Source organism: Mirounga angustirostris, unplaced genomic scaffold (assembly GCF_029215605.1).
Source record: "Mirounga angustirostris isolate CCGP_5_RB_7025 unplaced genomic scaffold, mMirAng1.0.hap1 SCAF_6, whole genome shotgun sequence".
NCBI classification, from domain to species: Eukaryota; Metazoa; Chordata; class Mammalia; order Carnivora; family Phocidae; genus Mirounga; species Mirounga angustirostris.
The window spans coordinates 124,412,811-124,428,938 of NW_026991714.1; the positions used below are offsets into that span (position 1 = coordinate 124,412,811).

A 16,128-nucleotide genomic window follows, 5' to 3' on the forward strand; every position below is an offset into this window, starting at 1 on the left:
ACCTTTTGTGAGCACCTACCATGCATCAGACAATGGGAATACAAAGATACATGAGACACAGCCCCTGCCCTCAGGAAACTCAAAACCCAAGGTACCCATCAAACAAACCAGCTTCTTAAAAAGCAATAAAGTGCTCTTCCCTACAGAAGAATTCCAATTAATAAATGTAGAAGGAATGAGGGAAATAGAAAATCAAAATTGGATAATAATGGTTGCAGGCAAGATAAATTAATGGGTGCTAAAATTAGTAGGTAAGAATTTGAGGACAAAAAGGCAATGGCAGTCTCAACATATCTCCCCCAGATATTTATTAACTGCAGATGCAAAGTCAGGAATGTCAAGGGGAAGAAAACTGGCAGAACACCATCGTAACCAAGAGATTAAGGTTACCATCACCAGCAATGAGATGTATCAGTGTCACCGACTCCCCGATGGGATGCCCCGAGAAGAGCACACCATCCCTATTGCATTCCTGCCAAAAATCCATAACCTCAGTCCAATCAGGAGGAAACACCAGACAAAGCCAAAGTGAAGAGTACTCTACAAAGTAACTTACCAGTACTTTGCAAAAGTGTCCATGTCATGAAAAGCAAGAAAAGACTAAAGAATTGTCACAGACTAAAGGAGAATAAGGGGAAATGACAACTAAACACCATGTGGAATCCTGGACTGGATCCTAGAATCGAAAGAGGACGTTAGTGGAGAAGCTGGTAAAATCTGCATAAAGTCCGTAGCTTAGTTAATAGTCTTGTACCCATGTTAATTTCTTAATTTTGATCATTGCACTATGGATAAGAAAGACACGAACACTAGGGGAAGCTGGGTGAAGGGTATATGGCAACTCTCTCTCAGTACTATTTTTGCAACTTTTCTGCAAGTCTAAAATTATTTTAAAATGCAAGTTTTCAAAAATTTTTAAAGAATAAAAATACAGCAATGGCAGCAAAACTGTTGTCCCAGACAAGCCAGAAATCAGAGTCACGGTAACCATAACCAACTGGTCTCCCCATTGCCAGCTGGTCTCCAGCTCCATTTATTCCCCCACACCAAAGTCAGTGAACAGAATGTCTTAAAACACTATTTTGCACTTGTCACCCTCCACTCAAAACCTCTGGGGGTAAGTGCTCAAAGGGTCTTTTCAAAAGGACACAGGGGCAGCTTGAAGGGGCTCCCACCAGCCAAACATGGGACACTCTGAACAGCAAAATAAATAACGACAATAACAAATTATAACCCAAAGAATAAAATAACAATCCATGAGTCCATACTGTAATAAAGACAAACAGATGGAGGAGAAGGGAAAGTTCCTTCTTGCAGTAGAATGCCAAGTAATAAACGGAGAAGAAAAGAGGAAGTCAGAAATGTCTCAGCAATGGGTGTTAACCCTAGTGAAATTCTGGTGAAGAACAGGATATTTACATAGCCTCGAAGTAGCCCCCCCCCACAAATGGCTTATTAATAATAAAGGGGGAAATAGTAACTTTTCAGCAGAGAAGCCTGGCAGACACCCACTTACCAAGTGATCAAAATGAAAATCACCAATACTGGGACAAATTGACGTCATGTGTCTTCTGATATGACCCACTAAGAAGGGCAGAACATCACTAACTTAGCATTCCTGCCAAAAGGACATAACCTCAATATTACAATGAGGACAGAGCAGATGAGGCCAAGCTGAGGGACATTCTACAAAATAACTGGTCTGTATTCTTCACAAATGTAGAGGTCAAGAAAAGTGAAGAAAGGCCAAGTAACTAGGCCAAATTAAAGCAGACTAAAGAGCCGTGACAAGTCATTGTAATGTGTGATCCTACACACACCTCTGATCACTACAAAAGACACTGTTGAGACCATCGACGAAATGCAAACATGAACAATAGAGTAAATAACGGTACTGTATCAATGTTAAATTTTCTGATTTTCATAGCCTCTCAGAAAAACACACACCAAACTATTTAGAGGAAAAAACTTACATCTTCAACCTCATCTTTTTTTTTTTTTTTAAGATTTATTTATTTGAGAAAGAGAGGGCACACACACGTCCAAGTCGGGGGAGGGACAGTGGGAGAGAATCTCCAGGAGACTCCCTGCCGAGCTCAGAGCTGGACACGGGGCTCCATCCCATGACCCATGAGATCATGACCTGAATGGAAACTAAGAGTCGAACACATAACCAACTGAGCCACCCAGGCGCCCCTAATCTTCTTTTAATTTTTTTTTTAAACACCATGCCAATGCCCAACATGGGGCTTGAACTCATGACCCCGAGATCAAGAGTCACATGCTCTACCAACCAAGCCAGCCAGGCGCCCCTCCAACCTACTCTTAAATAGTTCCCCCAAAATTGTGCATGTGTACAATATATGATAAAGCAAATGGGGAAAAATATAAACAATTGAATCTGGACAACAGATATATAGGAACTCCTAATACTTTTGTTGCAACTTTCTTACAAACTTGAAATTATAACAAAATAAAAAGCTACAATGGCACAAAGGATTTTTGGGGGGTGATAAAAATATTCTAAAATAGGATTATGTTGATGTTTGCACAACTCTGGAGATTTAAAAAAATCACTGAATAGTTAAAAAAAAAAAAAGTATAAAAATACACACACTCCCTCTGATGGATCCCTATTTCCCAGCTCCATGACCTGGTACCCACCCATTACTTGAATCTCCTCTCTCAGAACTCAGCAACACAAATGTGCACCCCACTGGCTGGATCTGCTCCTTACTCTCCTCCCCAAACGCACGGCACACACCTTCTGATGCCCCTGATTCCCCGACCCTCTCACTTCAGCTCTGTGCCTCCTGAGGTCCTGCCCAGTCCTCAAGGCCCATCAGTCCAGCCCTTCCTTCCCACCTGCACGCCCATCTCCTCATCTCTAACACTGACAGAGTACCTTCTATGTGCCAGTATTATTCTAACCACTCTACGCGCAGTATTTCGTTTGAACTCACAGCCCTGCGAAGTAAGTGCTATTATTATTTACAGATGAAGAAACTGAGTCACTAGTGAGCCGGCTGGGATCCCTCAGGTGGTCGTTGATGGAGGCAGGATTCAAACGAGGCCATTCTCACACGAAAGCCTGCGGGCAGCCACTGTGCTCTGTGTCCCTAGAGACATCTTGACACATTTGTTCTTCTGCAGACAGACCTTTCTCGCCCACCAGCCTGCAGACTCCCTGGGGAGCGGGTCCCCACTCTGGACCTCTCTCAACACTATGCACACGGCAGGTGCCCAACAGCTGTTTGTCCGCCACAGGCTGGGTTCCAGAAAGAAGAGGAGGGGGTCGCAAACTCCATCAAAAAGAGGAGCCAGTTTTCCACCACCACCGCCCCCCTTCCCGAGCACAGCCCAGCTCCCTGGCTACTGCCCAAGGCCCGGCCGTCATCTGCTCTGGGTAATAAGTATTTGTATGGCGATAATTACAGCATTTGGGGAGAAAATCCCATTAAGCAAGAGCCCTGCCGAGCTGCTAATGCCAGCACAGAACGGGAGGCGGCAAGTCCGCCAAAGCTCCCGTCTGCTTCCAATAATGCAGGAGCTGCCGGTCCCCGCCGCCCTTCACCCGGCCCCAAAGAGCACGGCCGCCCCTGCTGGCAGCCTCGGGCAGCCAGGGCCACCGAGGGCCAGCCCCCTGCCTCAGAGCCGGCTGGGAGGCAAGGGCAGGGTTCGCTGGGGATCCAGAGCACCGGGGGCTGCACGGGAAGGGAAGAGGGAGCAGGACCAGGCTGGGATCCAGCCCTGAGTGTCGCCCCAGTCCCTTTCCTGTCCCTGCCATTCTGTCACCTTAATAACCATAATAATACTACCACTTCTAGGGCCCTAGCTGTGTGCCAGGCCCAGTGCAAAGTGCGGCTCCCGGCCCTGCCGTAGGCCGTCCGCACAACCAGCCTCTCCTTTCAACCAGCAGGTCCTGCCATCATCCCCACTGCAAGGCAACAGGGGTGCTGAGAAGTCCCGCGCTCCTCCGGGGCACTGACCCCAGTTTGCAATTACGTGTTTATTCTCATATTGTGCTGCTCGTCGCTTCCTCCCTTGCCGGACTAAAACTCAGGGAGGGACAGGCTGTTTGGGCTTCTGTCCGGCACCATTCCCTCAGCACCATGCAGCCCTTCAATAGACAGCTATCTGTTGAATGAATTAATTAAACCCCATAATCCGCCCAAGGTCCCCCCAGCTGCTGCGTGGCAGAATGGGGCTAACAACGCAGGAAGTCTGGCTCCAGAACCATGCCATCACACCATCCACCCTGCAGAGAATCCCTGCCTGCTTCCCCGCCCACCCTGCTCCTTCTTCCAAATGCAGGAGATGGAGACAAAGATGTGTGGGGGCAAGGAAGGAGCACTCTGTGCAGCCAGACTCCAGGAGAGCCGGCTTGCAGCATGGCCAACTCTCACATGCTTACCTCCCAAACTCCCTCCTGCCCCACTGAACCCTCAAACCTTTGCTTGAGCTCCTCAGATAATAAAAATAATAATAACATCATCATCTAGTTAAATCACAAAGCATTTTCACACACCAGCCCTGTGCCAAGCATTGGGTCCTCTATGTGCATTGGGTCCCTTAACCCTCACCACCAACCTGCAACACAGTCATCCTCCCCTTTTACATATGGGGAAACTGAGTCTCACAGCAGATGGAGTGATGGCACCAGGGGCCTGCCACCAGTCATGCAGAGCCCAGCAAGAAGCCCAGGGCACCTGCTACTAGAGATGCAAGCCCCACCTAAAGGCAGCATCCTCTGCAGAGTGCAGGTCTCCGCCCCAGGAGACCATGGTACAGACATGGCTTCTGTCTGGCCCCCGACCCCTCCCCATGACCACCATCCAATCGTGATTTGGCATTCCAAACAGGCTGCCAAACAATCTGTCTGGAGTGCCCTGGGAAGTCTTCCTTGGGCCTGACCACCCAGCCCCATTGAATGGGGCCTCCAGTATCAGGGGGCCAAGCCGGGAAAAGGCAAGGGCCCTCCAGGCCTCTGCAGCAGGCAGGGAGCTAGGGCAGTGGACCAATTGGCCACGGGGCAAGAGAGCGGGCCCCCAGAAACTGATGAACAGCAGACCACGCTGGGCTGGGGGTGCAAATGGAAGCCAGTGGGCCTTCCCCAGGGTCCTTCCTGGCCTTACCATCCTCAGGCCTCTCCCATCTCTGCACCCTGTCCCCACAAGCCTAGAATGCAAGTGCCCGCCTGGGGTGGAAGGGAGAAGCAGTGTCCCCCCACACTACACTCTCTTACCACACTCTCCTGGATGCTCTAGTCTAAAAGACTTTTTTAATTAAAAAAAATCCGACTGAAAGTCAAAGTCCTTGAGTGGGAGAAAAGACAATTAATAGTGGCCACAGCTGGGTCCCTCTGAGGCTGAGTTCTACAAAGAGATGAAGCTTCCAGGCCTCCTCCACCACACCCCTAACCCTCACTCTGTATTTGAATTGTTCCACGGCAGTGAATTATTCAGCGTCGCTTCCTCACCCAGCCCACCAGCCCCATAGTCCCTCTGGCTGAGCCAATTTCCTCCACAGCTCTGGGGCCTGCACAGCCTCTTCCCAGATGTCCCTGCAGCAGACCAACTTCTTCCCACTTGGGGGGATAGGCCTGCACCCAGAGCTATGGGATATGGGATCATAAACTTGCCAGGCCTCACAGGCTGCCATAGAAACTGCCCACGAGACAAAAGGCGAATGCACAGCTGCAGTCTCTCCAAATTTCACAGCCTCGGGGGCCGCCGTTCCGGGCCCCAGTACTGCACGATGCCCATATCGATGAGAGAGAGCGTTTGCTACGTTATTTTGAGTCTGGCTGTGTTCTCACCAAGGCCTCTTTTTGGGGTGTTCTTTTCTTCCTCAAATGGCTCTTTTGAGGCCTACCTGCTGCAAAGTCAGGCTCCCTCTGTTTTCTACATCCTTTCCCCACCCAAGAAGTTTTGCACACAGCAAAAACCAGACCTCCCCTGACTCCTCCACAATAACTCACCCGTGGATTCCATCCCCGAAGTCCCCAAAGGGAAAATCCAGGGAAAGAGGACTTCCTGACTCTTCCCAGCCTTCCCAGCCTCAAGCCCCATCACATCGGACTGGACACAGCACGCTGGGGGACAGCTGATCTGTTCACCCATCAGGCTGGCTCAGGCACACCTGCAGGCCTTTTGCTCATGCATTCCCTCTGTTTGGGCTGCCTGCCCTCTCTGCTGAGCAGGCTCCCACCAACCACTCTTGGGTCCCAAAGTGTGCTAATAAAATGGTCTATCCTCTGAGAAGCACCTTCCCCCCAAGAAAAGTGCTTCCCACCCCAATGCTCCCCACCACAGCCCCATCACACTGCTAGCCTCGCCCTCTCCCAAAAGCTTACAGTTAGGTGTCCCCTGTCTGGGCCTCTCAGCTGTATGTCCCTTGAAGGCAGGGACTTGCTCACTCCCTGCTGGAGCCTCAGCACTGAGGGCAGTTCCTGGCCCTGTAAACGTTTGCTGAATTAAAGAACAAGACGCTTCTCCTGATCCTATTGTAATAATGCCTCTCACTCAGTGAGCATCATAATGAGCTAGGCACTTTCCACACATTATCTTTGGTCCTCACAAGAACCAGAGACTTTTGTATCAGCAGTCCCATTTTCTGAGTGGAAAGCAACTAAGGCTCAGAGAAGTTAAGTAACTTGCCCAAGGTCACACAGCAACCTAGGCCGTTGGACCCCAACTCTTTCTTTTGCACTAGGAAATTTCACTTCCATTCCACTCTGATTGCAAGAGAGCTCATGAGTTCCTGAACATCAAAAGAGACACTGTCCTCAAAACTAAAGGTGGAGAGAAAGAGCAAGGAATGAGATGACTTCAAGATTCAGATCCAAAAGCAAAGGTAAGGGGCTACTATGTCTCAGACCTAGGCTGCTACCAGGGTAACAGCTGCAGGAGAAATGCCCTGTGGACGAGGCAGAGGAATGGAGAAGAGATCCAGAGTAAACAGGTGTAGAGAATGACCCTGCAACCTCAGGGGTCTTCTGGGCAGATTTCTGATGCCCAGTCCCTCTCCACGGCCACATAGCATAATGCCCAGGAACTTGATTCGGTCCAACCTCTCTCCACACCAGCATCTCTCCCCAGCCCCACAACACACACTGTCCTCACACACACTATCCTCTCTCTCTCTCTCTCTCTCTCTCTCTCTCTCTCTCTCTCACACACACACACACACACACACACACGCCAATTCCCATCTAGATTGCATCTAGATTGCAAATTCTCTGAAACCTCCGTGGGAATTTTTCAGACTCAGCCAAGAAGAGTCTAGGGCAAATGTGTGCTCACTAATTGCTGACCTTGGTACGGAGTTTGATCCAGGAGACAGCTCTCCCCAGGGTCAAATTTCTGCCTCTGGCCGGCTGGGAGCCATGAAAATGTGCTCAAGTTATCGAAATCTGTACGCCTTTCCTGAGAGCCACTGCAGTTCCCTAGGAGTGTGGGAAGGAGCATGCAGGTTTCAGAGGAGCCAGCAGCCTTCTCCAAAGTCCAGTTCAAAAATCTCCTGAGGCAGTCAGCTCTGCAGGCAGCACAAAGGCCCCCGCATATGACCAAAAATCCACACACACGCCCACGTTACAGGGACTCTCACAACCCCCATTACTGAGGTGACACCACGGATACTAGGAATTCACACAGAGGCACATTCTGCAGGAGAATCTAGCAAAGCAAATTATATAGGTCCATATAAACACATACACGGTAACCATACACACACACACACACACACACACACACACACCCTACAAAGCTCAGCGGGTCTAGAAAGGACCGAGTTTCCTCAAGAATTTAGAAGTGAAAGAGAATAAGGGAAGAGAAATGATTTTTTAAATGACTTTCCATGGTCAATGTCTCCACTCCAGGCTCCTGACCGCTCAGCATGATTCACGGGGCTCCCAGTCCAGATCACACCTACCCCTTTCTGGGTGTCGATGTAACATATCCCAGGCCCCAAACCCAAATCCCTCAGGTCCCATTGTCTGCCTGGGTTGGGGATGGCTGGATGGGAGTTGGGGGACCAATGCCTGACACCTGCAAGAGAATAATTCTTAAGGCTCTGGGACAAACAATGGGGAGGAAGGGGAAGACTGGAAACTTCAACTCCATCCCATCTTGCTGCCCATCACCTGCCTCAAAGCCCAGTCCACACACAGTGCTCAGAACACAGCCCAAGATCCATGTGCCCAAAAGGAGATATGATGCCTGGCAGTGTGAGGAGCTTCCCCCTGGGTGCCAGGAAGGCTTTCTGGCACCAATTCCCAGCACCCTGGAGGAATAAAGTGCTGGCGCAGTGGGATGGGCCTGCCAGTGCTGAGTGCAGGGTGCAGGTGTGAGGTTGGGAGCTGCCAGCCCCGCCAGGGCCCTTTGAATCCCTGGAAAAGGAAACAGTGATGCCGCTGGCTCCTGGCTCCGGAAGGACCCTGGCAGGCACTGACCCCCCTGTTGGCTGCGGAGCCCGGGGCCCCAACGGTCCTGCCCTCACCCCAGCCCCGAACTGCGTCTGGGTGGGAGGGCAACCTCGGGGCTCCCTGCGCGCTGGGGCTGGGGGCCGTACTCACAGGCGCTCCGTGTTCCGTGGGATGTTCTTCGGGATGGCCTGCAGCCCCGTGCCGTGGCAGTCCACCGTGGTGCCGGTGCAGGTGCAGAGGGCGGGGCACGCGGTGGCACCCAGGCGCCAGGCGGCCGTCCACAGCAGCAGCCAGAGCTCGGGCCGGACAAGCCCCGCCGAGGGCCCCCTCCGGGGCGTCAGCGCCATGGTGCCCTCACCGCGTCCCGCTTGTGTGCCAGACGGCGGCGGCCGCTTACCATCCCCGTCCGGGGCGGCCTCCAGGTGCGGTCCCGGGGCAGCGCCACCGAGGAGGCCCGTGCGCGGCGCCCTCACGGGCCGGGAGGCACCTTGCTCCGCCAAGCGACGGCGCCTGTGTGCGGACCGAGCGAGGGCCCCTGGGCGGAGGGCGCTCGGCTCCTCTCCGGTTTCGCGCTGGCGGCGTCTCCCTCTCCCCCTCCCTCCAGCTCCCAACTGACTGCTGCGAGGAGGAAAATGGGCAGGCCCCGCGCGCGCACGCACCCCGCGCACACACACACACACACACACGCACAATCACACACTCACACCCGCACCGCTCGCTCCCACCCGGCAGTCATCCATCAATCGAAAAGCACACATCCAGGGCCAGACTCCTCCCCGCCCTCCCCCAGCACCCCCCTCCCCCGCCTCCCGAAGACCACTCGGCGGCTGCAGCGAGCAGCGTAGTTTCAAAGGTGGAACCTTCGAGGCGCCGCGAGCGGCAGGGGGCTGCGGGGGAGGGGATGGGAGAATGGCCACGGCCGACCTGCCCAGTCTTGGCCCTGGCCAGCTACACACACACACACACACACACACACACACACTGAGAGTATGTGCACACTTAGACGCACGCGCTCGGACGCGCAGCCCAGGCAGCTGGGCCAGAGTGCTGGAGGGAGATCTTATTTGGCTGCCTGGACCCCTTCCCCAGGGCCACAGACATGCTTTCCCCGACGGCAGAAACGCTTCCCAGGGCCCACCAGACTTGCTTTGTCAATACTCGGTGAAAGCAAGCCCCGTGCCCCAGGTCTCCAAACCACCTGCCGTACTTAGCCTAGGACTTGGAGGACAGAGCCTGGGGACAGGAGAGGGGTAGTGTACAAAAGCCCTAGGCCAAGTACAGTCTTCTCCCCTCCCTCCACCAAGATGGCAGCAACCCCATTTGTCTGATGAGAAGCCTGAAGCTTGCTGCACCCAGATGAAAATGGCCCTGATTTGGACCTTTGCACTCAGGGAGATGTTATTTCTCCCCATTGGACTGCACTGGCTTCCCAGGTGGGGGTGAGGGGGTTGGCAGAGTATCAGTGGGGGTTGGAAATCCAGCAAATATCTTCCTCCACTCACACCAGCATTCTTCCATTTCTGACAGATGAAAATGAATGTTCAGTCCTGTCATCAGAGGGCTGCAGAGAGGGCTGGAAAAGGGCTGGGTGGCCTGTTTGGGAGAGTAGCTCCGCAGACCACCATTGTCAGACCCCCTCCTTCTTACTCTAAGGCAGGTGTAGACATAGGTGTGGACATGGGTGTGAACAGGAAATCCAGATAGGGAGAGAACTATCCTCAAGCCCAGAAAAGATGAAGGACCTCCCCAAAATCAAGAACAGACGTGGTTTGCTAGTGCTTTATAGGATCCAGACATCCTTTGTCCATCGGTCCCCATCGGTCCCCTGATTCCGGGCCACCTCCAGGGTGGCAAGAAGAAACACTTGAGCAGCTCAAGAAGCACCTCCCTTCCCAGGAGTTGGCTACCTGGGTTTCCCCTTGGGAGAAACCAGAAAGAAAGGTAGCTGGTCCAAGAGATGCCAGGATGAGGCACAGCAGGGATACCGCTTGTCAGAGGGGGCTGGTGGGATGTTGGATAAGCTCCACAAGATTAAAGCCTTATCCACCAGGTATCCAAGACTTGGGGGTTTTCTTTGTTTTTCTTTTCCATTTGATGAAAATTTTACAGTATCTCTACTCTCATAGCACATATAGAACTGTGGCCTGTATGTCACAACTAATGTGGCTGGTGTTACGGGCTTTTGACAGTTCTTTTTAAAGTTTGTACACACTCCTGGCCTGACCTCCATCCAAGGCCATCGGTTCTTCAGCATCAGTTCAATCACAGCTCAGGAGGAAGGGGCTTTCTCACGGGTCCCCAGGGGGTGTGATCTTAGAGAAGCTCCCCACAAATTAAGCCAGAGCTCCTCAGCCTATGAGGGCCTCCTCAGTGCTCTCCCTCACAAATTTCTCCTGCTTCTCCGCAGGGTGCTCAGCCCCCCTCTCCTCACGGGCAGAGTTAAATCCTCATTCCTCTGAGCCTGCCGCTTTGTTTATCCCCTCTTAGCTGGAGCTGTTTACACATGTGGCTCCTTCCCGGACACTCCTTCGGGGGCAGAGCCCCCCCCTTCCCCTGCGGCTTACTCATTTCCTTACTTGGGCACTTAACCCAGCACCTGCACTTAGTAGGCCTGTCACAGATGGCACGCCGACTGTTGAAGACATCCAGTTTCCAACCTTCAGCTCCAGCGGTGTCTCCCCAGCGCCGTGACCTCAGAGGGCTCCTCAGAAGCCAGGACCCATGTGGGGAAGAGGGAGGGTGTTGATTAACTGGGCCACATGCCCTGGGGGCTTCAGAGTGGTCGGGTGAAGGGGCGGAAGGAGGGGTGGGAGTGGGCAGGGGGCGGCAAGATCGGTCCTGCCTGTGTCTCCCAAGAGCCAGCCAGTGCCCTAGAAGCTTCTAGACTAGCCTGGACAGTGAATCCCAAATTGTCCCCACCTGGCAAAGCCTGCCCTTTCCTATAAAGGAGAGGGAAGGAAGGAGGGCCGCTTCGGACGCAGGACAAAGACTCCCCACGCCAGCCTAGCCATGGGAGGCCCTGCCCCAGCAGCCAGGCAGCTCCCCAACTTGGCTCCTATCCCCAGTTCCTCCACCCCAGAACCTGGCTGGCTCCCCAATTTGGGAGGTAGCTAGCCATGAATGAACGCAGCTCATTAGCGTTCCTAGCACATTTACTCGTGAAACAACGGCCTGGCTAGCAGCTCCCCCTCCACCCCTACGCTGCTCTGCTGGTTCAGTTTCCTCTCCCAGGCCCCTCCCTCTGTGGGATCTCCCTACCCCCTCCCTACAGCAGGGCCACCTGCTCCCTCTGCAGGGGTGGGGAGGAGGCGGCCCCGTCACATTGCTTCTGCCAGGAATTCTCTGCCAAAGCCCACCGGCCACCATCAGGGCAACCCCTGGGTGGGGGGGGCCTGCTTGGGACTGGGTCTCCCCATCCCGGTGGTGTGAATCTTCTCCAATGCCCTCAGCCATGCATGCTCGGGAGTTGAGGGCCACCTCCTCCTGCCTGTGACTCAGGGAGACTTTGGGGAGTGCCTCCTTCCAGCTTTCTCCACAGGGCCCTCTCCTCCACCTCCCACAGCCCTTCTGAGGCACCAAGAAGCAAGAGCCTGGGTGAGGCTGCCCAGTGGCTTGGATTTCCAGACTGCAAAAGGCAAAAATGAGACAAATTCCTGCTATCTGGGCATTTGTTAAACAGCATTTCTTAAGTATCTAGGTACTATGTGCCCGGAACTGGGACTTGGCAATTGCACAGGGAATAAGAGCTGCCGTGGCCTGCACGGAGCTCACAGTCCAGTGGGGAACAGAAAGGGGAAAGCCCACTCTGCATGGTTAGTTTGGTAACAGGGAGCGTGGAATTGCAGAGCAGCCCCAGAGTGTGGGGCTCAGCGTAGGGCCTCAAGGCTCCCTGGAAGAGGAAGCACTTGAGCTGAATCATGAAGGATACATAGGTATTGGCTGGGCAACAAAACAGGAAGAAAAGCTTTCCTGGGCAAAGAGAAGGGCAGAGATAAGGCACACAAATGGTGGCAGTGTCCTCAGTGGCTGAGCTGGGGCAAGTTCAGCAAGGCTGGAATGTGGCAGGGGTTCAGGTAGGAAATGCAGGCAGAAGTCAGAGTTGGGGGAGGAGGGGGAGAAGAGGGGGAGCACATCCCAGACGCCCTGGTGTGGCCGTTCTGGTTTTACTAGGCTTGCAGAATTCCCAGGCCTGTCCCTGTGCTCAAGCACAAGCCCATATATGTATGTGCCCGCAATGCACTATCTCTGGATCCAGTGGCAGCTCCCAGGGAAGGTCCTGGATGATGGCAGGGGGACAGTTTCCGCATATGCTTCTACTGTTAGGATTTTTTTTACCTGTATAGTATGACTTGACCTCTCCATCACCACCAATGCATTTGTTTTTACCACCAATACATTTTTAAATCCCCTTGGATGCTTATTATAAATGCCAATTCCCAGGACCCACCCCAGACCTTCTTAATCAGAATCTCCACTATTAGCACACTAGAGAGTGAGGCAGAATGATTCTGACGCAGGTGGTTCCAGAGACCATGCTCTAGAATCAAGGCCTGGTGTGCTGGGTTAATGAGTTTGAACTTGGACCTGAAAACTCTGGGAGCCACTCAAGGAAGGGGCCCAGCAAGGACAAAGGGTCTGAGACCTGTCTGCCTCCCTCCTCTTCAGTTTCCACAGGCTCTTAGCAAGGATGAGACGCATCAAAGAAAAAGATAGCCACAGGGAACTGGAGGGGAGGGGACAGAGCCATGTGACGCTGGTGCATCCTAGCTTCAATCGCAAAATGTCAGAGCTGGAAGGGGATAAAGAAATGATCAAATCCAAACACCACCATACAGTTGGCAGCCCAGAGAAGTGAAGCAAGCAGCCCAACCTCACATGGCGAAGGAATAGCAGAGGTGAGCCATGAAGGACACTGGATCTTGTTGTGCTAGGCCACACAACTGGGAAGAACACAGCATTCCGTCCATCCTGGGCACTTCTCCTGACCCTGCAACCCCCACAGGGACTGAAAAGCCAGGGGTCCTGGGGATCCCAGTAGCGCCAGCAGGGCTCAGGATATTTTAGCTTTAATCTCTAAACCCCTTGATGTACTCAAATTTGAAGGCAGTTGACTGGACTGCTTTAGGCTTTCAATGACAAAGCCTAAAGCAGAAACAAGCTCCTAGACTTAAGATCAGTGGCTTTTATAGAGGCTACCATATGCATGCAGGACAATTCCGACAGATAAGAAGCAAGAGAGAAGCAAAGAGGGGAGAGAAGAAAAAGAAGGAGACGAAATGAAGGGAGAAAGCAGGGGGGAGAGTCTGCAGGCAGCAATTTGCTCATTCATTTATCAGACATTGATTATAGGCCAACTGTGAGCCAGGCATTGGAATTTAAGAGACTTTCTGCTTGGGAGTCATTGGGCTTCTTGCATCTTGCTCGTGGTTTTCATCAGATGTGATATTTTCAATCATTATTTCTTCAAGTTTTTTACATCCCTTCCTCTCTCCTCTCCTCTGGGGACCCCACATACATGTATATTAGGCCACTTGAAGTCGTCCCAAAGCTTACTGATGCTTTGTTCATTTTTTTTAGTCTTCTCTGCATCTTTCATCTTGCTGAGTTTCTACTGCTGTGTTTTCACGTTCATTATCTTTTCTTCTGCAGTGACTTATCTGCAGTTAAGCCCATCCAGCACAGTTCTATCTCAGACATTGTGGTCTTCATCTCTAGATCTATTTGGGTGTTTTTTTCTCTTCCATGTATCTTCTTAACGTGTTTATGCTTCCTCTGCCTTCTCATGCAAATGGAACATAGTTGTAATAACTACGTCTATGAATTCTATTATCTGCATCATTTCTGGGTCAGTTTTGATTGCTTTTTTTTCTCATTTTGGGTCATATTTTCTCACTACTCTGTATCCTGGTAATTGTAGATTGGATGCCAGACATTGTGGATTTTACCTTATTGGGTGCTGGATATCCTTGTATTTTAAAAAAATAATCTTGGGCCTTGGTCTAGAACAGAGTCAAGTTATTGGGAGCAATTTGATTCTTTCAAGGCTTACTTTTTTTTTTTTAAGATTTTATTTATTTATTTGACAGAGAGAGACACAGTGAGAGAGGGAACATAAGCAGGGGGAGTAGAAGAGGGAGAAGCAGGTTTCCTGCAGAGCAGGGAGCCTGATGCAGGGCTCGATCCCAGGACCCTGGGATCATGACCTGAGCCGAAGGCAGACGCTTAACGACTGAGCCACCCAGGCGCCAGTTTACTTTTAAACTTTCTTAAGCAAGACCAGAAGAGCCTTTAGTCTAGAGCTGATTTTCCCACTACTGAGGAAATACCCTTCTGAATATCCTACCCAATATTCTGTGAATTCAAAGGCTTTCTACTCTAGCTGTTGTGAACACCAACTCTGTGGGAGCTCCAAGGATTGTTTTTGCCTACTCCATTTGGGTGGAGCTTTCCCCAGCTTCAGGTAGTTTACAGTATGCCCTGATTGGTGCTCAGCGGAAGACTGGGGTTGGGATGGATCACAGGAAGGAACCATCTGCAAATCCCTGGCTGCTCTCTCTACAGCAATTTCCTCTCCCATCTCCCTGAGAACTCTAGCAACTCTCAGCTTCAGCTCTTCAACTCAGCTTCATGCTGGGTTACACTTGGGTGCCCCTCTTGCTCTGTGGTCTGGAGACTCTAGCCTATAAGTCAGGTCAATTATAATGTTCACCATACTTGTTTTCCCTCCAAAGGAATCACCACCCCACATTACCGGTTCTTCAACATCTGAAAACAGTTGTTTCATTTTTTTGTTTTTTTAGCTGTTTAAGGTGGAAGGGTAAATTTGGCCCATTACTCCATCCTGCACAGAAACAGAAGTTTGTGAGAGTTTTAGCAACACTCTGTACACTTTAAACACTCCCAGCATGCTAGGGAGATACAGCCAAACAGTCACTTGACTCTGACAAGTACCGTGAAATTGGCCAGAGAGGAAGGGGCCTCAGCCACACAGGGCTTCTCTCCGTTTATAAAGCACCTCACACTCCTTGCATAGGACAGTCCTCTATCAGCATGCTCTTCCCGCCATTCTCCACCTGGCTTAGTCCTCCTCATCCTAAGCAGCACCTCCTCAGGGAAACCTTCCCTGACCCCGGGTTGAGTCTGCCTTCTCCCCTGTCATGCAATCTCCTGGCTCACTGTGCCCCCTTCAGAGCACTGATACTGTTGTTTGTAATTACTTGTTTATCTAATGTCTCTCCTCCCTCCTAGGCTGGAGCTCCACAAGGGCAGGTTCCCATTGATCTTGTTCCCTAATGCCTAGTTTAGGGACTGGAATATAGAGAATGCTGAATAAATATTTTTTACTGAAGCACGGGGCTCTTTCAGGGGAGGTGTATCTTGAGAATAAAGGTGCAAAAAAGGCAGGTCTCCTGTCAAAATCAGGGCAATGAAGAGTCACTTTTGGCTAGAAAGAGAATTCCCCAGGGAGCAGTGAGTTAGGGTGTTGGGGAGAGAGCTGGATGCTGAGGGACCCGGAGGCCAGGCTAAGACCCTTGGATGTTATTCTGGGGGCATTAATGAGTCACTGGATGGATGGTAAGAGTCAGCACAGGTTGGGTTCCCTGGGAAGAGCCTCTGGGATGAACAAGAGCCTACAGAGCATTTATTAAGGAATGCTCTCAGGATCAAGGTTCTGGGAAGGAGGGAAAGGGCAAGATTGCACA

At 51.7% G+C, this 16,128-nt stretch overlaps 1 protein-coding gene across 1 annotated transcript in view; it reads right to left on the reverse strand.

The window, feature by feature from the left end:
- The window catches only part of SLIT1 (slit guidance ligand 1), a 164,302-nt gene extending 155,530 nt beyond the window's left edge, over nt 1-8,772 (reverse strand). The window contains exon 1 of the mRNA XM_045878537.2: nt 8,576-8,772. Within this exon, the coding sequence (XP_045734493.1) occupies nt 8,576-8,772 (197 nt within the window). The remainder of the gene's footprint in view (nt 1-8,575) is intronic.
- Nucleotides 8,773-16,128: the final 7,356 nt, after the last annotated feature.